The 25,337-nt window shown below is 43.4% G+C and overlaps 1 protein-coding gene across 7 annotated transcripts in view; it reads right to left on the reverse strand.

Annotated features, from left to right (window-relative positions):
* ANKRD6 (ankyrin repeat domain 6) overlaps positions 1–25,337 on the reverse strand; it is a 197,635-nt gene that overhangs the window by 53,254 nt on the left and 119,044 nt on the right. For 4 of the 7 annotated variants that reach the window (XM_032275258.1, XM_032275262.1, XM_032275259.1 and 1 more), the window contains exons 1-2: positions 18,387–21,908; positions 14,226–14,488 (exon numbers count right to left, since the gene is read on the reverse strand). In XM_032275258.1, coding sequence (XP_032131149.1) covers positions 14,226–14,345 — 120 coding nt within the window. In that variant the 5' untranslated portion in view covers positions 14,346–14,488; positions 18,387–21,908. Of the gene's footprint in view, positions 1–14,225; positions 14,489–18,386; positions 21,909–25,337 lie in introns of those variants that run through there. The other 3 variants (XM_032275253.1, XM_032275260.1, XM_032275254.1) reach the window with 1 other exon arrangement.

Consider the following 25,337-nt stretch of genomic DNA (forward strand, 5'->3'; position numbering starts at 1 on the left):
GGACTACTAGCGGCCAGAACAAAAGACACAGGCATCTTAGGAGGGAACTCCACTTTCCATTTGGGAATGGAGGATGGGGAAGGGGAGGTGAGGTGTGAAGATCCCCCTCTTCTGTTCCCTTGCCATCAGCCACTCCCCCACTTTTCCCTTTGATTCCCAGGCAGCTGGCCCTAGACTCAACCCAGAGAAAATTCTACAAAACCTATGCTGAAGTAAAGAGGAACTGAGGCTACACAGAGGCCAAACCCACCTTAGCAGAGAGCTCCTGGAGAGAGGCTAGAAAGGTAAGATGAGCTTAGATGGTGAAGGGCCAGGAGAGGCAGCAGAGGGAGCCCAGTGCACCACTGGCACCATGTGTTTAAATGTCAGTACCATTGGGCCCCTGACACACTGCTGGTGGGGTGTAGACTGGTACAACCTCCCTGCAAAGCAATTTAGCTCTAGCTGTCAAAATTACAAGGGCACACATGCTCTGACTCAGAATTACCACTTAGAGAAATCTATCCCACAAAATAATCATAGTGGACAATAAGACCTCTGAACAGAGTCACTGCAGCATGCTTTGTAAGGGCAGGAGATTAACATAATCTAAATGACCAGCAATAGGGGATTGGTTAAGCCAATTAAAATGAAGAAGGGGAGTATTGTAACCCACAATTTGTATAAAAACGGCAAACACACAGAGATACATCTACTTGAACAATGTAAGAAACAGGTAAGACAGGTGCCTTCAGGAGGGGAAACACTGAGTGGTGGGGGCAGCAGGGAAGAAGGACGAGGCAAACTTTGTGCCTTCTATGGTAGAACCATTACCTACTCCAATTAAATTAAGTGTATGGAGTCCCCTGGAAGGAGCATTCTATATACAACACATTCTCTCAAGTAAAAAGTTTCACCTGACCAACAACCTTGTAAGTGTCTATTTCCCCACGTCCTGGGGAGTGGAGTGACAGCTTAAAGCAAATGACTAGGAACCAGCAGGCTGGCAAACATGAGTTCAGGCCATGCCATTTTGGTAAGTCCTAACATTAAACACAAACCCAGGAAATCAAAAACAAAGCAAATGAACACCACAAAATATCCTTCGTTTCCAGTGTTCCCCTGCCCTGAGATGCCAGCATTGAAAAAACCCCTGTGGAGGTAAGGTTTTGTCAAAACTGGAAACAGGTTTAAGAGCAGGAAGCCCGGTGAGTGACAGCAGGAGAGCCTCTCCATGCAGAGCCCATTCTCGCTGTTTCTTGAGGCCATGAATGTACACCACTTACTGACTTCTGGTATTCTTTTGAAAGTGGCTGTCAGAAAATATTTATCAGCCAGGCATCCTCTTCATTTCTGCAAACACCATAATGTTCTCGTGCTGGGGAAAGTGACTACTTTACTACAACTGAATTCTGCATTTCTCTTTGGAAAAGTTTAAAGTTTATATTGCAGTACAGTAGTTACCAGCATGGGGAGACAACACGATGCAAAAGCCCCACAGGAACCACAAGCAACCTATAAAGGACTCATTCAGCCTCCTGACACTTCTGTTTCCTCATCCATAACAATTATTATACTCAGGAGAGTTCTTTTTTTTTTTAAAAAAATCAACTTTCTTGAGGTATAATTTCTACTCAACAAAATTCACTTTTTTAAAGTATTCACTTTGATGTGGTTATAGAAATGTATACAACCACTCCCCACAAGCAAAATATGAAAGATTTTCATCCCCCCACCCAACATTCCCTCCTGTTCCTTTGCAGTCAATCACTTTCTACCATCTCCAGCCTCTAGCAATCACTGATCTATTTTCTGTCCCTATAATTTTGGCTCTTCTAGTAAGTCTGAAAGATACTAGTATGTCTGGAAATCAGGTAGCAAATGTCCTTCAGCTTTGTTCTTCAATGTCGCTTTGGCTAGTCTAGATTTCTTGCATTTCAAATAAATTTTAGAATCAGCTTCTCAACTTCTATTCCAAAAAGCTGATAGTTTTCGTTTACTAAATGTTGGACATTGAGCTAAACACTGTCATCTCATTTAGTCTCTTTTTTTTTCTTTTTTGATACAGAGTCTCGCTGTGGCCCAGGCTGGAGTACAGTAGCATGATCTCGGATCACTGCAGCTTCTGCCTCCTGGGTTCAATTCTCCTGCCTCAGGCTCCCAAGGAGCTGGGATCACAGGCATGCACCACCACGCCCAGCTAATTTTTCTATTTTCAGTAGTGATGGGGTTTCGCTGTGTTGGCCAGGTTGGTCTTGAATTCCTGGCCTCAAGAGATCCACCAGCCTTGGCCTCCCAAAGTGCTGAGATTACGGGTGTGAGACTCCATGACCAGCCTTTATTTAGTCTTGATGGCAATTTCACGAGGTTGAGATTATCCTCATTTTTCAGATGAAAATACTGAATGGCCCTGAGTCCTCTACTCAGGACTCCCTGCCAGATACTTGAACCATAGGTCTTAGCATTGTTGCACTGGCAGAATCCCCTCAGTGCCTACTACATTTGACACTGACTATGTGCTAAGCACTGTTCTAAGTATTTTGCATATATTGATCCAGTTAGTGCTTATATAACCTAATGAGTAGCTGCTATTATTTACTCCTCATTTTAGAGGTGATGATATAATGCACAGAGATAAAGTAATTTCCTCAAGACCACAGAGCTAGTAAAAATATCGTTGGCATTTGAACCAGAGCACCTGGCTCCCACGTCCAGGCATGTATCTTCTACACTACACTGCCTTAATCAGGAATTTCTGAATTTGCTATAAAACTCTGAGAATGGTGTGCCTGAGGCAGGGACAGGGGAGGAGAAAAGTCCCTTTGGCCCGCCCCGCAGACAGCCTCTTTCTCTGTCTGCACTGAGGGGTGGCCAGCATAGTGCTGGAAGGGCAGGGACTATGGAGATGCTGGAAACAGGGTCAGGAGTGTCCTCCATGTGGGCCTCAGGGCCACACAAAGCTGGGGACTAGTGCTTACTGCTTATTTGGTCATGGGCAAGTTACGTTCTGCCTGGCATCTCCCTTTCCTTATTGGTATCTCAGAGATAAAAGCACCAGCTTTGCAGTCCTTATTGGTATCTCAGAGATAAAAGCACCAGCTTTGCAGAGCTGTGGTGAGGATTTCAACCAGATAGTATATGGCAAGCACCTGGGCCACTGCTGGTGGAGGCACTCAACACATATTTTAAAACTTGACTTTATCTTTGGCAAAGTACAAAATCAATATATGCTTATTTTAGTAAGTGAAAAAATCAGGCTGGGTGCAGTGGCTCATGCTTGTGATCCCAGCACTTTGGGAGGCCGAGGCGGGCAGATCACTTGAGGCCAGGGGTTTGAGATCAGCCTGGGTAACATGACAAAACCCCATCTCTCCAAAAATACAAAAGTTAGCCGGGTGTGGTGGCACATGCCTGTAACCCTAGCTACTCAGGGGGCTGAGACAGGAGAATCATTTGAACCTGGGTAGAGGTTGCAGTGAGCCAAGATCGTGCCACTGCACTCCAGCCTGGGCAAGAGAACAAGGCTGTCTCAAAACAAAAAACAAAAAACAAAAGCACTAATCATCTTCCCTACTAGGTAGCCAGTGTTAACAGTCTCATGTATCCCATGTGGTTCTCCTGGCTCACATAAATACAAGCATACATTTGTGAAGAGCAATAGATTTGCCTCTTTAAACTGAAGTAGATCATACCGTATAGTCTCCATGCTACCTGCCTCCCCTGTCGCACTCTGCCCACTCTGCAGAGAACTCTGGGGAGCTCACCCTCTATGAACAAGCTCTTTGAGGCCCTGGGGTTTGTGCTTAATTATCTAAACTCTGATTTCGTTCCTCGTGGGGAGTGGCAGTTATCAAACGGAGATTAATTTTATGAATAGAACTGAATGTTCTTCTTAACCAAACTTGTATAAAACCACCTTTGTCTAGTTCCTTTTGGAGAAGACAAAAACTTCAGTAAAACATTCCAAGGACCAGCTTTTATGTTGTTTCATTTTTTGTTTTCTGAGACAGGGTCTCCCTCTGATGCCCAGGCTGGAGTGCACTGGCACAATCATGGCTTACTGCAGCCTTGACCTCCTGACTTAAGCGATCCTCCCACCTTGGCCTCCTAAGTAACTGGGACTACAGGTGTGTATCACGATGCCCAGCTAATTTTGTACTTTCTGTAGAGAGGAGGTCTCACTATGTTGCCCAGGGTAACATGCCTCTTAACGATTCTAGAAAAAATTACTCTGCTTGGGGACTCCTAGATGCTCCCAACTCTAATGCTATGGCCAATTCTTGGCACTAAGGAGCAATGCAGAGGGTTTATCCAGATGACAAAACACCTGCTGGTATTGAGATAACAAAATTAAGCTGTATGAGAAGGTATTTGACTAGAGCACAGGGGAACTAAGAAGAATATTTTCATTTATAAAACCAGAGCTTTCTTGCAAAGAAAAAAAAATCCTTTTTTTTTTGTTTTAGTATCAACTAGAAGTTAGGAGGCATAATGAGTTTCACTTGATCATGGACAGGAAGCATAAGTGGAGGGATGTTAAAGGGTGGCTTTGGGCGCTGCACAACTGGGTCTCCTTTGCATTGATAAAGTGACCTTGGAAAGAGGACCAGGCCTCAGGAGAGTCTGCAGCTTCCAGTGTGGGCACTTAGATTTGAAGTGCCTGTGGATTCTGCACATAAAGATGCCCAGGAAGGCTGGGCATGGTGGCTCACAACTGTAGTCCCTGTTACTTGGGAGGAGAATCACTTGAGTCCAGAAGTTTAGGACCAACCTGGGCAATATATTGAGACCCTTGTCTCAAAAATAAAAAAGAGCCCATGAAGGCAGCTTGCCATGGGGGTTAGGAGACAGGGCAAAGCTGGAGATGGAGACATGGTGACCAGCCTTGAGCTAGAAAAGCCAAGTGGGTGTACAGGGGAGGGCAGATGAGCACAAAGGGCCTGAGGAAAGTGAACTTTAGAGGGAGGAAGAGCAAAAGGAGATGGAAAAGACACCTTGGGGAGGAAAACCAGAAGGTAGAGCTGACAGACTGAAGGGGAGTGCCCGGGACAGAAGTGCGGGCAACAGTGTCAAATTTTAGCCTGTCTCACCAAGAACGCAAGCTCCAGTAAGGGCCAAGAGGACTTTTATTTTCTGTCTTGTTCACTGGCGCACAGCTGATGCTCAAAATATATTGTCTGTAGACTTCGGTGAAAGGAGTAGCAGGAAAGTGAGGGGTCACGAGCCTGAGTTATTGTCTCCAATAATTTGCTCCAGGGATACGTCAGACTTCTCAGCATACCCAGTGCTTTTGTCAGATTACCTGTTCCAGCTGAAAATGTCTTTGTCAATACAATGAAGTGCAACTGGTCTAAATATGAAAGTTGTGCAAACAGAAAATCATAGTGCTCAGTGAGCCTTTTTCTTATGAGTTTTAAATTCTTACATGTAGTTCCCACATCAATTCCCAGCTCCCAACCCCACTTGCTCTGATGACATCTCCTGTGCATGATAACCCCCACCGTTACTTAGTGGACAACATACTGGAACCACCCACTATGAGCTGAAGTGAAATCCCCAGGGCGGAAGAGATGCCCTTATCTGTAGCAGAGAAAATACGCAGGGCAGCCAGGGAATTCCAGTTCTGCACAAGCAACATATATGTGAAAATAATATGGAAATGTTTTATAGAAGTACAATCCCATTATTGGGATATTGCTTTTTCTCTTTAAGTACCTGGGCATACTGAGCTCCCAGTCGATAAAATATTTACAGATTATATCCACAATGTGTCAAGTGCCAAGGAATATGCTCTAATAAGAAGCAGCCCACAGGAAGTTGACAATCCAAACTTACAAGCCACATAGTTGAAACATGATGGTTACTAGTGTTGGGGCTCAAAAAACAATACCCTAAAATTTTGGAAGGCCTCAGGAGCAAAAGTTTTTCTCTGACCTTTTCCTGCCCTCCTGTCTCTGGACCCTCAATTCCTTCCCAGAGGCTAACCACAGAAACTTGAATCCCTCTTCCCCCAAGGCAGGTCATAGAAACCAGAACCCCTTTCCCCAAACCCAGCCATAAAACTTTAAAATATTACTCTGACCTTCCCCTGCCTCCCCTTTCTGTGTAAAAGCAGGCCATAAAGAAATTATCTGACCTAGCTCACTGTAGGTTTTAAGATTCCATTCCAGAGAGGGTCCTGCCCCATACCCAGAAGGCAGGAATGCTGCTCAGAAGGGCCAGGAAGAATGTAGACAGACTGGCTTTGCTGGGTCTCCCACTCAGTCTGTCAGCCTTAGATCATACCCTTTTTGTCCAGTCATATTTCTGCATGGACAGTATGGACAGTATGGCTGTCCATACTGTTTTGAACCTAAGCATAAAAATGGACAATTTCCAGGCCGGGCGCAGTGGCTCAAGCCTGTAATCACAGCACTGTGGGAGGCCGAGGCGGGTGGATCACGAGGTCAAGAGATCGAGACCATCCTGGTCAACATGGTGAAACCCCGTCTCTACTAAAAATACAAAAAATTAGCTGGGCATGGTGGCGTGTGCCTGTAATCCCAGCGACTCAGGAGGCTGAGGCAGGAGAATTGCCTGAACCCGGGAGGCGGAGGTTGTGGTGAGCCGAGATCGCGCCATTGCACTCCAGCCTGGGTAACAAGAGCGAAACTCCATCTCAAAAAAAAAAAAAAAAAAAAAAAAGGACAATTTCCCCTGTATATTTGGGTCCTCATTCCGAAGGCCGCTGTGTGTGCGTGTTAAATAAATTTGCATGCCTCTTCTACAATTTATCTGCCACTTGTGAGTTGATTTTTCAGTGAAACTTCAAGGGCCAGGGAGAACTTTCCTCCTTGGCCCCTATGGGAGCAAGGACTCCTGAACAAGATGGCCAGGGTTTGAATTCCAGTTCTGACACTTTCTAAGGTAAACTTAGGGCAGGTTACCTGATCATTCCTTGCCTCAGTTTCCTCGTCTATAAAATGAAGATAATAGAGTCATGGTGAGGTTTGAAATATTTAATTGCTGTAGAGCTCTTAGAAGAGTGCCGAACACCTTGCAATTGCTATCAAAGTGTAAGAAATTTACAATCAATAACATTACTCCCCTCATTCAGCATAGATGGGGCCTACTAAGTGAGTACCGTGTGAGGCACTGGAAGGGTTAAAAATAACCAATATTTTATGTCCACTTAGATTTTATAACTATGGTAACATGTGCTATCACACATAGTCCTTATGGAAACTCTGCAAGGTTTGTCAGGAAACTGAGACTCCTGACATGATTGACCTAATCTGTGGTTCTGAGGCAGGGATGATTTTGTTCCTCAGGGGATGTCTGTCGATGTCCAGTGACATTTTTGGTTGTCAAAACCCAAGGGAAAGAAGTACTACTGGCACCTATGGCAAGAAGCCGGGGATGCTGCTCAATACCCTATAATGCACAGGACAGCCCCCACAGCACAGAATGATCTGGCCCAAAATGTCAGTGATGTTGCTGAGGTTGAGCAACCCTGGCCTACATTAATAACTTGTTAATAAGCAGCAGAACAAGCACCTATATCAAGGTCTTTGGATTCCGAATTCAGTGCCTTTCTCCTCTGTCAAACCAAACATAAATCAATGTAAGAGAGACACTATGACACAGGTCACAGTGATGACGCAGTGGGATTTCTGAGCACCCACAGAGCAGTATGCAATTATGAAGGACACAGAGTGCATGGATAACAACATTATATCAATTGGGAGGAGAGCAAGCTCTATGCAGGATACCATTCACTGGGTGGACTTCATCTTGGTGGTGGCTCCTGAGCTGAGTCCTGAATGTCCAGGTCTTCAAGGGGCAGAGTGGATGCAAAGGCCTTTCAGAAGGCAGTTGTAAGAAACACTATAAGCTGAGTTTCCCAACAGCAACAGTGTAAGCTCAAAGATGAGGCCCTGCCTGTGAAGTTCTTAGGCAAAATAATTTTCTATACCAAACTGTCACTTAAGCAAGAGGGTAGAATAAGATTTTTCAGACACACAGACTCTCAAAACATTCAGGTCCATATTCCCTTTCTTAGGAAGATATCAAAAAATGCGCACTAACAAAGTCAGAATGACATGGGTTCCGGCAAACACAGGATCTAATACAGGGGAGAGGTGAAAGGACGTCTCAGGATGACTGTTCAGAAGTAGAGCAACCCAGATCAATCAGAAAGAAGGATAAATGACTCCAGAGGGGATATCCCCAGGAAGACTTGGGCTGATGAATGTGCAATAAGTTTACTCATGGAAAACTGAATTAAGAACTATTTTACAGGGTTATTAGATAATAGAGGAAACATTTACCAATAAGTTTAAATCAAATTAAACAAGTGAAAAAATTAGGGTAACTATGAACTCCAGGAAAAACAATAAACTATATATATATTTTTTTTAATGTAATCATTCTTGGCTAACCAGTGAGCAGCATTTACATAGTCACAATAGCTATAGGTCTGATTTTAAAATTGTGATATTTTGGGAGGCTGAGGCAGTAGGATCGCTTGAAGTCCAGGAGGTTGCTCATTATTATCAGCTAGGCATGGTGGCACATGCCTGTAGTCCCAGCTACTCAGAAGGCTGAGACAGGAGGACTGCTTGAGCCAGGAGGTTAAGGCTGTAGAGAGTCGTGGTCATGCCACTGCACTCCAGCCTGGGCAACGAAGCAAGACCCTGTCTCAAAAAGAAAAAATTATGATATATAGTCACAACAATTTTGAAAAGAACCAAGTTGAAGGGCTCACACATTCTGATTTCAAAACACATTAAAAGCTATAGTAATCAAAACAGTGTGGTATTAGAATAAAGACATATAAACCTGTGAAACAGAATAGAAAGCTAGAAATAAACCTTCATGTATATGGTCAAATGATCTTCAGCAAAGATGCCAAGACCACTCAATAAGAAAAGGATAGCCTCCTCAACAAATGGTGTTGGGAACACCTGATATCCACATGCAAAAAAATAAAGATGGACTCTTACCTTACACTATATAACAAAATTAACTCAAAACGGAATAAAAACCTAAACAAAAGATCCAAAGCTATAAAGTTTCTAGAAGAAAGGGGAAAAGCTTCATGACTTTGGATCTGGCAATGATTTCTTGGCTATGACAATAAAAGCACAGGTAATAAAAGCAAAAATAGACAAATGGACATCAAGCTTGAAAATGTGTATGCATCAAAGAACACAATTAGCAGAGTAAAGAGACAAGCTACAAACAATGAGATACCACTCTACAGCTATTAGAATGGTCAAAATCCGGAACACTGAAACACAAAATGGTGGTGAGAATGTGGAGCAACAGGAAGTCTCATTCATTGCTGAAGGGATGCAGCAGTTTCTTGCAAAACAAAACATACTCTTGCCACACGATCCAGCAGTTGCACTCCTTGGTATCTAATGAAAAAAGTTTAAAATCTATGTCCACACAAAAAACTGCACATGAATGTTTATAGCAGCTTTACTCATAATTACCAAAATTTGGAAGCAACCAAGCTGTCCTTCAGTAGGTGAAGCTTCCAAAACTGTAGTATATCCAAGCAATGGAAGATTTTTCAGTCCTAAAAGGAAATCAACTATCAAGCCATGAAACACATGGAAGAAACTTAAACACATATTACTAAGTAAAAGAAGCCAATATAAAAAGGCTACATATTGTATGATTCCAACAATATGACATTCTGAAAAAGGCAAGATTACGGAGACAAGAAGAAGATCCAGTGGTTGCCAGGGACTGGGGTGGGAGGAGGGAAGGGGATAAATAGGTGAAGCACAGAGGAACTTTAGGGCAGTAAAAATAATCTAGATGACACCATACTGGTGGATGTATGTCATTATACATTTTTCCAAATCCATTGAATGTACAAGAATGAGCGGTAATGTAAATTATGGACTTTGGGTGTTAATAATGCATTAGCATAGGCCCAACAGTTTTAACAAATGTATCACTCTGGTGGGGGATGTTGATAGTGGGGTAGGTTGTACATGTTTAGGGGTAGGAGATATATGGAAAATCTCTGTGCCTTTCTCTCAATTTTGCTTTGAATCTAAAACTGCTCTAAAAAAGTATTCTTAAAGGCAACCACAGAATGAGAAAAAAATGTTACAAATCAAATATGTGATAAAGGATTAATATCTAGAATATACAAAATTACAACTCAACACCAAAAAACATCAAATAACCAGATTAAAAAATTGGCAAATAACTTGAATAGACATTCCTCCAAAGATGATATACAAATGGCAGACAAGCATATAAAAAGATGTTTAACATCACTAATGATCAGAGACATGCAAATCAAAACCACAGTGAGATACCACCTCACACCCAGTAGGAAGGTCAGTAACAACAGAAGATAAGTATTGGCAAGGATGTGAAAAAAATGGGAACCCTTGTGCACTGTTGGTAGTGTTGTAAAATGGTGCAACAGCCATGGAATGCAAAGTTACCCAAAACTTTAAAAACAGAACTACCATATTTTACTTCTAAGTATGTAACCAAAATATATGAAAGCAAGGACTCAAACCCCCATGTATACCCACGTTCATACAGCATTATTCACAACAGCCAAAAGGTGGTAGCAACCCAAGTGTTCATCAGTGGAAGAAAGGATAAACCAGATGTGGTATATACATAAAATGGATTATTATTCAGCCTTAACACACAGTGAAATTCTGGTACATGCTACAACATGAGTGAACCTTGAAAACATGCTAAGTGAAACAAGCTAATCACAAAAGGGCAATATAGTATGATTCCACTTATTTGAGGTGCAGCTAACAGTCAAATTCACAGACAGGAAGTAGAATGGTGGGTGCCAGGGTCTGGGAGGAAGAAATTAGAAGTTAATGTTTAATGGGTATACAGTTTCAGTTGGGGAAGATGAAAAATTCCTGAAGATGGATGGTGGTGATGGTTGCACAACAATGTGAATGTACTTAATACCACTGAACTATACATTAAAAATGGCTGAAGTCGTAAATTTCATATATATATTTTTACCACAATAAATAAATTTTAAAAATATAAAAGAGAGGCCGGGTATGGTGGCTTATGGCTGTAAATCCAACACTTTGGGAGGCTGAGGAGGGAGGATCACTTGAGCCCAGGAGTTTGAGAACAGCCTGGGCAACATAGGGAGACCCTGTCTTAACAATTTGCATGTCTGTAGTCCCAGCTTACAGGGAGCTGAGGCAGGAGGACTGCTTGAGCCTAGGAGGTGTAGTCTACAGTGAGCCGAGTTCATGCAACTTCATTCCAGCCTGGGTGACAGAGGGGAGCATATCTTAAAAATAAATAAATGAATTTTTTAAAACTATATCTATATATATAGTGAGACAGAGAGAGAGAGAGAGAGAGACATATGAGTATAACATAAATAAAATATTAAATGTGACTTCATTACAAAAATTAAACTGATGAATCAGGTGGTAGAACATACACACTCATTGGAAATATGGAGAGAAATACCAGGAAAAAAAAAAACACCTAGAAGGTTGAAAGTTGTTTCTTCGGAGTGTAAATGGGAGTCGGCTAAGGGATCACTGTTTTTATTAAAAACCTTTAGCAGTATTTGAACTAATAGCTTTAAAATGCCAATGGGCATGTGTAACTTTGATAATGATAACTATAAAAAGGCAAATAATGGAGAAAAGACAGACAAGCACTGGTGAGAATTAGAGAAACTGAAACCCTCATACATTGCTCGTGGAATGTAAAATGGTACAGGTATTCTGGAAAATAGCGTGGCAGTTTTTTAACGTGTTAAACAGATGTGCCATATGACCCTGCAATTCCACTCCTAGTAATATACTCTAGAGAACTGAAAACATATTTCTGACATAAAAACTTGTGTATCAATTTTCACAAAAGCATTATTCATAATGGTCCCAAACTAGAATCAACCCCAAATGTCCATCAGCTAATAAAGAGATAAACAGAATACGGTATATGTATACAATGGATTATTAATCAGCCATGAAAAGGAATGAAGTATTAATACTTGCTACAACAGAGATGAACCTTGAAAACCTTATGCTAAATGAGAGAAGTCAGACAAAAAGTCTGTATACCACATGATTCTATTTATATAAAATGCCTAGAAAAGGTAAGTTTATAGAGACAAAAAGTAGATTCATGGTTGCCAGGAGCTGGTGGGAATAGGGAGTGACAGCTAATGGGTATAATGATTTTTACTGGGAGCTGGGCACGGTGGCTCACACCTGTAACCCCAGCACTTTGGGAGGCCAAGGCAAGTGGATCACCTGAGGTCAGGAGTTCAAGACCAGTCTGGCCAACATGGTGAAACCCTATCTCTACTCGAAATACAAAAATTAGGCAGGTGCAGTGTTATGTGCCTGTAGCCCCAGTTACAGGGGAGGCTGAGGCACAAGAATCGCCTGAACCTGGGAGGTGGAGGTTGCAGTAAGCTGAGATCGTGCCACTGTACTCTTGCCTGAGCAACAGAGCAAAAGACTGTCTCAAAAAAACAATTTTATTGTGATGATAGAAATGTTTTAATATTTGAACCTGCTTGTGTTAGTCTGCTTAGGCTGCCAGAACAACAGAGATTTGTTTCTCAGTTCTGGAAGCTGGAAAATGTGAGTTCAGGGTATCCGCATGGTCAGGTTCTGGTGGGGGTCCTTTTCCTAGCTTGCTGATGACCACCTTCTCACTGTGTCCTCACATAGTAGGGAGGGGGAGAGCAGACCCTGGTGGCTCTTCTTATACAGAAACTAATTTCATCACAAGGGCCCCACTCTCATGACCCCATTTAAACTTAATTACCTCCCAAAAGCCCTATCTCTAAATACCACTAGGGCTTAGGGTTGAAACAAACAAATATGGGGGAGAAACAATTCAGTGCATAGCAGTGGTGATGTAAATACACTAGAAATTATTAAATTGTAAAATTAAAATAGGTCAATTTAATGTACATAAATCAAACCTTAATCAAGCTGTTTTTTAAAAAGCAAATAAGTCTATCTAGAAGAAAACTTGCAGACTATGTACTAGGTCCATTAAATAAGTTATTGTTATTATAACAGTCTTGAAAAGCTGACATTATTATCCCTCTTTTACAGACAAGAAACTGAAGCTGAAAGAAGTTAAGCAACTTGCACAATTAGCAAACAAAGCAGAGTTAAAATCTTTGAGTATGTGCCCTAACTACAGAGTTCTGCACTTTCTCCCATTTGTGATTGCCTAAGCCCTGAAAAGCACTATGGATAGATCACGAGAGCTCTGAGTTGAGGCTCCTTTCACCCTCAGTTCAGACAATCCAACCACCATTTACGTGCAGACAGCTGTTCAACTCCATGGGGAACCTACAAGTAGCTCAAGACCTCCCTGGAGGCTGGCATGGAATGTGAAGACTGCATGTAAGCAACCGTGAAAATATGAGCTGGCCAATCTGCCACAGGAGGTCAGAAGTTAACAGATGATCCTATTTGAAAATAAACTTTGCCCCTCTCCACAGCTCTTTCTGGGAAAGTCTGGAGGGTGGGCTTCGGAGCCAGAGTCTGGGTACCAGTTGCATTTCCACCACTCAGAGGCTGAGGGACCTCTCCTCCAAAGTGGAGATGAGAAGAGAATCTCTTCTAGAGGGCTGTAGAGTGCTTACAGCAATACGAGGGCTCAATAAGTGCTTGCTATCAGTGTTACTCTGCCAGTGTATTTAAACTCTCCATCTAGCTGCACAGAGCCTGCCTTTTCTTGGCTTTGCTACAAAACTGCCTTTGGCCAGTATGGTCTCTCATCTTAAGCAATGCCCTCCAAAGCTTACCACACATCTGCACTGACCCACACGAAATCAAAGTCTATAGAAGTTGTAGCAGTCGTCTGGTCTAGACCGTCATGATACAGACGGGGACAATGAGACTCTGCACAGTGGAGGGGCTGTGCACAAGCTGGTCCACCTCCCCAGGCCTATCTAACGTGATTACTGCATACTCTGTCCAGTGTCCCAACTTATCCCAAAAGATCTCCTGTCCATTTGGTTAAAGAAATAGGTGAGAAAAGCCACAGTGATTTTAAAGACTGTCAAATGCTATTACAAGTCGCTCCACTTGAAAGATGGCAATGAAAGCATTCTTACTAATCCTCCTTCTCCCTAAACCTCATCACTGGAAGAAAAGCCAGTTCTTTGAAAGTTGCGAACCAAACACAGCAGTTTTTCGGACAATTGTTAAGAGGTAGGCCAGTTCCCAGGGAATAGCTATAGCGTATTTTTCTGTTGTTACCTTGGTAACCGCTACCTTGGCGCCCTTGTTGATGAGCTGAACCACATTCTCTGTTTGGCCTTTGTAAGCAGCTATGAGAAGGCGTTCTGAAAGCGCAGCGACCGCATCTTGCTGGCTCATGAATTAGGAAAGAAAGGTTTTCAGGGAGGCGGTAAACAAGTTCCTTCAGCTCAACACGAAGTCACTGGCCAGGACTGGCACCCACGGGTAAAGATGTTCACAATCATCAGAAGATGTCTTTATGAACATGCCATCTTCAGGACCTAGGGGTTACAAAACAAAGCTGCCATCAGGGCCACTTGACACACAAGGACAGGTCACACCTCTTCTTTATGTTTTTAAGGCATTATGCTGCTTGCTTGTTGCAGGAGGGGAGCAGTGGGAGGCAAGACACACAGGAAGCTCACTCAACAGCAAAGCCCCGAACAGAACTTCCAGAAGGCAGCAGAATATGCCAACCTCCCTCCCTTCCTTCTTCCCCCATTAGGGACATCCTCCGGAAGAGTACGGCCAGAACTGCAAGGTTTGCTCTGTTTCTCTCCCAGGGAGCGGAGGCCTGGTATAATCCCCTAAGCACCACCTGGTTTACACACTGCCTTTGGCAGGGAACTGTACTGTATGTAATCACCACAGGCCCCCTGGCTGGGTTTTGTGGGTCCACTATGGCTAACGCGCTGCTTCCCCAGTGGGTCAGCGGCTTATGGAACACACCCCACAGAGACCCTGCTGAGTGTGTTCTCTCTTTGGGGTTTTCTCCCAGCATTTACTGCAGTTGTCCCCCTTCATCCTTTTCTCACTGTAAATAGTGTAGTTCTCTAGTTCTGGAACAGATGGAGAGCTGGGCACAGGCCCGGGCCAATTCCTGGTTCCAAGTGGCTGAAACAATCCACCTTGGAGACAACACAGATGCTAAACACTGATAGTGGCCCTGCCAATGCAGGGCTGGTCATGTTGCTTCCTTGCTAACAGGAGGAAAAGAAATGGCCACCAAAACCACCAAAAACAGTAAAGCCCTGTCACAGAGCAGTGGTCTAGAGGGTAGTAACTACTAGTAAACTGAATTCTTCCTACCACATGGCGAAATGAATAGAATTTTAAAGACTGGGACTCCCCCCAGTATACCTGGGCCACCATTAAACCCAACCAAAGCCATTGGTAATTATTTCAAGGGTGAAGGGTTCTTTGGGCTGAAGAAGGAATACTTAAATGTCTAATCCATTCCTGCTAGAACAGCAAGGAAGTGAGGGCTTCTTTGTATTTTAAGACACTTATTAAAAATACTAGTATATACAAATGGAAAGAAAACGCTACAACAGAGATGCCACTCTTCAACCCAAACCCTACCACACATCCTAATTTTGAAGGTCTGGAAGAAGCAGCCATCCTTACATCTGTTCCCAGGCACAACCAAGTGTCCTTTCAGTCTCTAAAAATTAAGGAATTGGCCATGATATGGCTGGAAAGCCCTGTTCCATATCCCATTCTAACTTGTTCACCATGGCATTCAGGCAGGTTGTTTGGCCAACCACTCTGGGAGGTTGGGGTTAAATGCCCACGTGTAAAACAGAATGACATTTATCTCCCAGGACTGTGGTGAGCATTAAAGAGGGTATTTTGTTATGTGAAAATGTGGGCCAGATGTAAATAATGTAACCTCGGAAAGATAATTCTTACCCCGTACTCTTGTGAATTATCAAACTTTCTCATCATTCTCCATCTGTTGCTCAAAATGCAGGGAAAGAATAGCAGGGAAATAGAGAGGAACCCTCACAAACCCATACTGCTCCTGCTCACTGGGTCATTAGAAGCACAACAAATCTGGAGAAGGGTCTGCTCTAAAGCAGCTTGGTGAGTCACGGTCAGAGAACCCAGGGATATGCCAGAAGTAGAATGAGCCAAAAAAAAAAAAAAAAAAAGGAATAAAGTTGAGACTCAAAACACGGAAAGAAATGGAATTAGAAATGCCTTTGAAAATTCTCATGGTCGCACTGAATGCCTACAGTCTGGGCTTTGTGTTTCCCAGGCCATTACAATATTTGGAAGTGGTTTGTTTTTATAAACATAGGTGCGCTGCCTCTTTTCATTTGGTAACCTGAGGTACGTTCAAACCAATTATACTGAGCTTCTGCTCTGCTTGCCCAAATATTGCAAAATCACTCCGGCCCCAAATGGCAGGAAAATACAGAGGATTAGCCAGGACTTCCGAAATGATCTCCCTCCCACAACCACACCCTCCCCCTCATCTACCCATTTGTTATCTCTAGACAGTAGACCCAACAGCCCCCTTCTATTCTAGCACCTTTCTTGCAGTGGGCATTTGAATGTCTACAGTACAACAATCCAGTTCATACAAATATTATCATGGCTACAATTCTACTCATTCTGCTCCACGGCTTAGCCCCTGAGGGTAGAGGTTTCTTTGCTGCAACCTCAGTACAGCCCATCAGTTGAGGTCACAAGCTCCACACCAGCAGTGCTGTGCAGCCTTCTCAGCAATGGATAAAGGGGTCCAGCCAGCCCATGGTAAATTGATAGCCACTCCCCTCCCACCCTGCAGTCCCGTGCAATGAATTCAGCCTCCTGGATACTGGCACTGAAGCACACTTAGGCCATAGCTGCAGGCTATTGAGATAATTACCACTGGTAAACAGCCCTTTGGAAGTACAGCCCACAATTATTTTCCTTTTTGTTTGGTTAAAGATAGAAAAATACTACAATGGTGAGAGAACATTGGTCAAGCAGAAACATTCTTCTATTTTTTGCTTTTCAGTTATAGCTACTTAAGAATGTGCCTCACTGTCATCCCATTCGCTCCATCACAGATGGCCAAAGCACCCACAGCAGCCTCCAGAACGGGTCCCTCACACAGGATTTTGGATACTCCCCCTACCAGAGTCATATAGAAAACTGCCTGCAAGATCAAGAACAGAGCCCCAGCTTTCCAATTCCTAGTCTGTTGCCAATACCATCCCTATGCCCTTGGACAGCTCAAGCTCATTTTCAATTTAAGCCCAGTAATTGCCTCCTTACTAGGACCTCCAGCCTTTACCTGCAGGTGCATTTACACACAGTGTGGGTGGGAAGGTATCAAACAAGGGTCTTCTTTTCTACTTCCTTTCTGCTTCTTCCTGCATCTTCAGCCATGGGTGTGGGTGCAAGCCCAGCAGAGACACCACCTTTCTCCCTGTCTCCTGGTCACTGTTCCTAAATCCCAAATCCTTACCTCCCATCTAGAATAATGATCCCCATCTCTTAAGAGTGAGAAGACACTCTGCTTTTCATCTGACGCTCTGACCTGACAAATCAGACCAGACAGAGGTGTGGTGTTTCAGGGGGGCAGTTTAAGAAGGGATGGGGGAATCCCCTGACAATAAATTGGGAGGGCGATGGGAACAGAGGGGTGAAACCAGTCTGCAATCAATGAGTTAAACTACACTGCCAACCTGTTGGCTACCTCGGCTGTAGCAGTTCATCCCCTCCTTACATCTGAGCCTCCTTTCCAACTAGATCAGCTATCATTCAAGATACTACCCATTGCTGGCAGTGAGAAATTTACTCTGCCCCAAGCCTATCAATTACATCCCTTTTTGTCACAATGCTCATTTTTCACAGCATTCTAGAGGAAAACCTTAAACGCAAACATGCTGCCCATTCTTTAGGCAAAAAAGGAAATAAATACCTGAGCATAAGTATGCAATGCACATCCTGAATCTAGGTACAGGAATTTAGCTTCTTAAGATTTCCCTCCTTTCTCCCAGCCCACTGCCCCATTTTTGTTGCTCTCTAATTTGCCAATTCTTTTGTCTCTCATTACAAATACCAGAGGGTCACACAGCTCCTTGGTCTGTGATGCAATCGGTTTTCTTTCTACAGAAAAAGGTCTATGAGGCTTGCATTTGCTGTTTTCTTGGGGCTTTACAACAAATTCTCCTATACTTTGGAGAATTTGTCAATATCCTAAAGCCACTACATTTTGTCTCCCAAAAGACAAAATATTCTAGAAGAGACCTGCAAATAAAAGTCCCAACCCAGCATTAGGTTCAACCCACCCAGAGATGGCCCACAGGCATCCAGGAACCAGTGGCTATGGAGCGCCATCAGCTATAACAACTAGCTTTGTTCCTACTGCTCCAAACCTTGTGTTGAAGAGATGGTACTCACATCCGAGGGGCTGTCCTCTCTGTTCTACATCGTGTTCAGTTTCTGGATAACTGTGGTCAATTCTTTCCTGGAGAGATCATTCGCTTCCTAAGGCTGTCATTCCCAGCAAATCTGCAGTGATTTACGTTACAATATTCGCTGCCTTTTCCCTTTAGCCTCCTCTGCCGATGCTGGCCAAATCACATCTAAAAGCTTATTAAGACATCCATTCAGCTTGCAATGTTTTGTGGCTTGCTAGTCTGCTCGTCACAGCTTCCGAAAGTCTTGTGTCTGCAGATTTTGATGGACTGCTCCCTCCTGCCAGCAGAGGACCTGTAACACTGCCCCGATTGAAGTCAGGAAACAATTCACAGATCAGAGGAACATTTCTGACTGATGCTCAGATGACAGAGAAACGAAGTTTGTATTCTTTCAGCAGTAATACAAGAAAAGATGAATGTGAGTGTTGTAAGGGAGGGAGGAATGCAGAAAGGGTTGAAATCTGTAACAAACTGCCTCCAAGATAACAAAAAAATGCTTGCTTTGTGGAAGCAGCAGAGCCCAGACACTCCACCCTCCTCGGCGGAGAGTTCCAGCACAATGACTGCGGCAGCACAGGAGACAAGGGTCTGGCTGAGCAGCTGTTCCTGACGTTTGTCTCACAAATGCTCCTCTGAACAGTCTCTGCAGGGAAGGGGGAAGGGAGTAAACAGGGAGCAGAGCCCCTCCAGAAGCTGTTCTGAGTGCTGTCGACTGCCCTAAACTGCAAGCGTGTGCTCCAGCCCACTTGTTGAGGCAACAGAAATCCAGCTCACACCTGGAGAGATCATAGAAATGAGAGGGTTTTCATTTTGACTTGAGTCAATATCCCCACATTTTCCTCTTTGTTTCTAAAGATAGAATTGTTGGTCCAGAGATGGAAAAATAACTCTACTCTGTCCGCACAAACGCTCTAACCACCTGCCGTCCTAAAGCCTTGCCCTATTTCCCCGAGGGTAATAGGGGCAATGGAATGGACTGCAATCCTGCTTTGGTCATCATTTGGCTTACACCAAGGGCAGGAGAATAGCTGGAGGCTCTGGCGGGTGCATTGCAAAGAGGCTGAATCCCACTGGTGAAACAAATTGCCAGCAGAATAACACAAGCTTCCAAAAAAAAAAAATACCCACAACACTCTTACTAGTTTATCCAAGAGCAATCACTACTGGGTTACTGTGACCTCTACTGGGGGACAAATGAGGCTGCAACAGAGAGGAATGTTACTCAATCCCTACTTTAAAGAAACTCATCATCCGGCCACTAAAAAGCCATGACCAGGGCCCAAAAGTCCAGTTGCCAGAAGATAAGTGTAAACTGAGTGGGACAGAATACAGCAAGGAGTGGTTCATTTTTCTCACAGCTTCCAGGACACTTCCTCCTTCTGAGAAGATCTAATGCCACAGGTAGGGCCCTTAAAGCAGTACTACCCATGAGGACAGCCAGCACTGACTGCTCACAGAACTTGGTGCCCACCAGGATCATCTGCAAAAGAAGGGAAATGATAGCGTGCACATGCTCCGCTTTAGCAAGCCCTTGACTCATTACATACATCCCACTGTCGCAAAGGAACAAGTATGTTTATTTCTTGAGCCATTTAAAGTACAATAACTCTCTTCTTTTAACTGTGACAGTCACTGAATTTTTGAAATAACCACCTCTACAGGAGGCATAGAGACTGTTGCAGGGAAAGCTGAGTGACATCTGAATATTATTCAGGAAGCCTGTGACATGCCCTACCAAGAAAAGCTGATTACAGATGTAAACGTCATATAGGAGGAATAAGCACATATCGCTGAATAAATATGTGACTGCAGAAGGCTTGAGATGTAGAGACCTCCCCTTTTTATGTAGGACAATAACTTACGACTGACCAGCACTGCTAGACCACATAAGCTCTGCTACAAACTGAATTGCGTCCTCCCCTCCGGGCGCCTATTCATATGTTGAAGCCCTAACCCCCCAGTATGACTATATTTGGAAATAGGAGATAACTAAGGTGAATTTGGTCATAAAGGTGGGTCCCTGATCTGATAGAATTAGTGCATTCATGCTTGCTGAGTGTGCACACTCAGAAGAACAGCTATGTGAGGACAAAACGGCCATCTGCAAGCTAAGTAAACAGCCCTCACCAGAAACTGAACCCTGCTGGACTTTGATCTGGGATTTCTATCCACCAGAACTGGGAGAAAATAAATTTCTATTGTTTAAGCCACCCAGTGTGTGGTATTTTCTTATGGTAGCTCAAGCAGACTAAGACACAGCATAACTGCTGTTACTGGCTCAAGGTTGGTCTCCCTGGTTATATGAACTCCTTGTGGCAGGAACCCCGTTTTGGTCATCTTGTATCCCCAGAGCCTACCATGGAGCCAGGAACACAGTTGTCCTTTAATGTCCTTTCAACAAATGACAGAAAAAACAATAACCAATTTATTTTTAGTCATCAGTTGGTCTTCAGGAGCCTGTGGTCCCATAAGAAATATATGAGGTACTTAGCTGGTTGCCCCAGCTCTAACACTTACTTTGGGCAAATTTCTTTTTCCTTTCCAAATAGATGAGGGAGGCTATGGCTCCAGGCCATCCAAGAGATAACAGAGAAGGGATGTGGTCATTGTCCTCTCCCCCTTCCTCCTCAAAACAGAGGACTACAGTTTCTGGGGCCGGAAGATTTACCACTCCAGACGTAGCCCTTATTCAGTGAGACAGGTCTGTCAGTACCAAAGCACTGGACAGCACCACAGCCTCTCTAGGAATTTTCTTCTCAACACCTTCAACCCCTGTTAGGTAAAGACCCAAATGCTAAAGACAAATCAAAATAATCAACACAGCATCACAATAAAAGCAATTATAGGTACTCATATCTCAATTTCCACCCACTCCTTAAATCTGCTCTGATCTGGCTTTTCTGTCCACAGTTTTTCCACTGAAACCTTTTTTGTTATTTATTTTGTGGTGTACCATGCATTTACTGAAGAGATGGACACAAGGAACTGTGGAAACTGGGAGAGGGATCATTCTTGTTTGCTGTGCTGGGGTGAAGGGAGGTCAGGAAGGTTTTCACAGAGAAGGTAGTGTGTTAGAGGAGGTAGGACTTGGTGAGGTTAGAAGGGGGAAAGACACAGGCAGAGGAAACAGCAAGAGCAAAAATGCAGAATGGTCTGAAAATGTGTGTCATGAGTAGGAAAGAAAGGCAAAGAGACAACTGCAGCTGGAGCTTGTAACACACAGCAATGACCAGCGATGGTGCTGGAAAATGAGGTGGCAGTCAGGCAGCAAAAAATGTTCACATCATGCCAAAGAACTTGAACTGTATCTTGTAGTTGTGATGGGGAGCCCTAGGAGTCGATAAGCAGAAGAGTGGCTAGTCATATTTTTGCTTACTTGTAACACAAGCATACAGAATTAATTATAATTATGGTTTTATGCTACACTCTCAAGATTGTATATGCATGGCTTTCTCTTTCTTCCGCCCTTTTTCCTTCTTCATTTATTTCTATTCTGTCCTTTCCTCTTTCCTTTTTTTAAATCTTCATTGATAGACTTTTTTTTTTTTTTAAGACAGAGTCTTACTTTGTCACCCAGGCTACTGGAGTGCAATGGCATGGCTTGCTGCAAGCTCTGCCTCCCGGGTTCAAGCGATTCTCCTGCCTCAGCCTCCCAAGTAGCTGAGACTACAGGCACATGCCACCACACCTGGCTAATTTTTGTATTTTTAGTAGAGACAGGGTTACACTATGTTGGCCAAGCTAGTATTGAACCTTGTGATCTGCCCGCCTCGGCCTCCCAAAGTGCTGAGATTACAGGCGTAAGCCACTGTGCTTGGCCAAAGAGACTATTTTTTAGAACGATTTTAAGTTTACAGAAAAATTGGGCAGAAAGTTCAGAGTTCCCAAGTAGCCTTTTTCCCACCTCCACCCCTACAGTTTTCCCTTTCAGTAACATTCTTATATTACTGTGATACATCTGTTACAATTGATGAATCAATATTGATACAGTATTATTAACTAGAGTCTATAGTTTGTATTAGGGTTCACTCTGTGTTGTACAGTTCCATGGGTTTTGACAAATGCATAATATCATGCATCTACCATTAAAGTACCACACAGAGTAGTTTCACTGCCCTAAAACTCCCCTGTGCTCTGCCCATTCATCCCTCTCTTGCCCCAAAGCTCCTGGCAATCACTGATCTTTTCACTCTTTCCACAGTTTTGCTTTTTCTGTAATTCCATATGGCTGGAATCATACAGTGTGTAGCTTTTTCAGACAGGCTTATTTCCCCTAGTAATATGCATTTAAGCTTCCTCTGTGCCTTTTCATGGCTTATGTCCTTCTGGTACTGAATAATATTCCATTGTATACCATAATATTCCATTGTACCACAATGTACTTTTCCATTCATCTGTTGAAGGACATTTTGGTTGCTTCCAAGTTTCAGCAATTACAAACAAAATTGCTGTAAACATTCATGTGCGAGTTTGTGTGGACATATGTTCCATCTCATTTGCATAAATACCAAGGAGTACAATTGCTGGGTAATATGGCAGCACAGTGTTCAGCTCTGTGAGAAATGTCTATACTGTCTTCTAACACAGCAGTCTTCAACCTTTTTGGCACCAAGGACCGGTTTCATGAAAGACAGTTTTTCCATAAATCTGGCAGTGGAGAGGATGGTTTTGGGATGATCCAAGCACATTACATTTATGGTGCACTTTATTTCTATTATTACATCGCAATACATGATGACATAATTATACAACTCACCATAATGTAGAATAAGTGGGATCCCTGAGCTTGTTTTCCTGCAACTAGATGGTCCCATCTGGGGGTGGAAGGAGACAGTGACAGATCATCAGGCATTAGATTCTCATAAGGAGTGTATAACCTAGATCCCTTGCATGCGCAGTTCACAATAGGGTTCACACATCTATGAGAATCTAACGTTGCCACTGATCTGACAGGAGGCAGAGCTCAGGCAGTAATGCAAATGATGGGGAGCAGCTGTAAATACAGATGAAGCTTCACCTGCTTGCCTGCTGCTCACCTCCTGCTATGCAGCATGGTTCCTAACAGACCACGGGGTCCATAGTCCAGGAGTTAGGGACTCCTATTCTAACATGTCTGCAACATGTTACACTCCCACCGGCTGGTTTTCCATTGACCTAATTGCCAAATGCAACAGTAACTTTTTGACACTTCCTTTACCTGATTTCTCTGTTGCATTGGGCCCTATTACCATCCCTCTCTCAAAATTCCTCCTTCTTGGTTCCTGTAAGCCATTCTCTCCACGTTCTCCTAACCATCCCTTGCACGATTCCTTTCTTCCACTGAATGCTTCTTTCACTGATACCTTAAATGTTGCAGGTCCTTGAGGTATTCGGGCATCTTCTCTGCTCATTTTCTTCTCTAGATCTCAGTGCTCCCCCTCCCTGCTGCTCACGCACTCCTCTGCTGCCTAGATACAGATTCCTCCAAGTCTACTTCTTTACCCTGGATCACGTTCTCTGAAGCTCTATATTTAAACACCCAACCACCTACCAGACCTCTTCCTTGAATGTCCCCTATCAACGTGTTCACAACCAAATCACCATCCTTCCTCCCAAAGCTGTTCCCTTTCCTGTGTCCTCACCTTGGTGAGGGGCTCCATCTTTCATCTAGCTACCTATTTCCCTAATTTGGAACATTCCTCTCATTTATTTCCTTCCCCTTCCCCCTACCCCGCATTCACTAAACCACCAAATCATCCTGATTTGAGACTGTAAGGCATAGAAACTAAAAATACAAGCTTTGAAGTCAGACTGCCTGGGCTTAAATCCCAGCTCTGCCACTTACTTTGGGCAAATTTCTTAATGACTCTGAGTCTGTTTCTTCATGTGTAAAATAGAAAGGGTAACAGTTCCTACCTCATTGGGTTGTTGCAAAGATTGAATGAGATAATGCACATTTTATTCAATGCCCGGCACATAGAAAGTGCTTGGTTAACATAAGTGTGGTTATATGGTTACCGTTTAGATGTTCCTTTATTTGTTCCATCTTCTCTAGCTGTACTGCCACTGCCTTAAGTTGTCATCATTTCTTACCTGGGTTATTGCAATAGTCTCTAACTGAATGTTGGAAATGTTTCTTGAAATTCTGTTTGTGATTACCTAAACTTAGAAATTGGGATGAGAGGTAAAGCAGGTTTCAGTTTATATATGGAAATCTGCTTCTGCAGATGGGTTTTCACTTAGGGAAAAATAGAAGCCAAAGCCAGACTAATATTCAGGATTTAGAGAGTGAGTGTGCTTTGTCTCAAAATAGATCCTCAATAACTTTATACAAGTCAACACAACCTGGCCAGCTAGTTCTTAGGATTAAACTTGACTCCCAGGAAAAACAGAACTATTGAGGCCATGGTGGTTAAATTCTCTGTGCTCTGTCTGGATCTTAGAGAGCAATGAGCCAACAAGAGGCAAGTTTCTGCTTTCTGATGTGTCAGTGTTAGAAGAAAGTAATAATGAGAACCTAGCCCTTCCCCTTCAGTTTGTTTCAAGATGGCAAAGGTGGAGAACAGAGAGCTGTGCTGCAGTGCAGTAAGAGCCACTGCCACTGTGCCCACCTGCCAGGGGGCAGATTGCTGGCAGTGGTTGGTAGATCTATGGTGCCTTTATCTATGGACTTCTCTTCCTCTGTGCCTCTTGTCAAAGAGTGTTTTATGTGAACAGACCATGCTAGTGGGACTGCTAATTATGGGCTGAATTTGCATGCAGAAGCCATTCTGCCACGTTAGTCTCCCTGCCTCAAGTCTTTCCCTCGCCCTTCCCTACCCTGATTTATGTGATCCCTGATGTTTCAGTGCTCTTTTCACAACACAAATGTGATTGTGTTTCTCCTCTGCTTGTAACCCTCAGTGACACACATTCTCCCAGAACAAAGTCCAGCGATATACAATTTTTCCAT

The sequence above is a fragment of the Sapajus apella genome, unplaced genomic scaffold (assembly GCF_009761245.1).
Source record: "Sapajus apella isolate SASKATOON/1434 unplaced genomic scaffold, GSC_monkey_1.0 scaffold6, whole genome shotgun sequence".
NCBI classification, from domain to species: domain Eukaryota; kingdom Metazoa; phylum Chordata; class Mammalia; order Primates; family Cebidae; genus Sapajus; species Sapajus apella.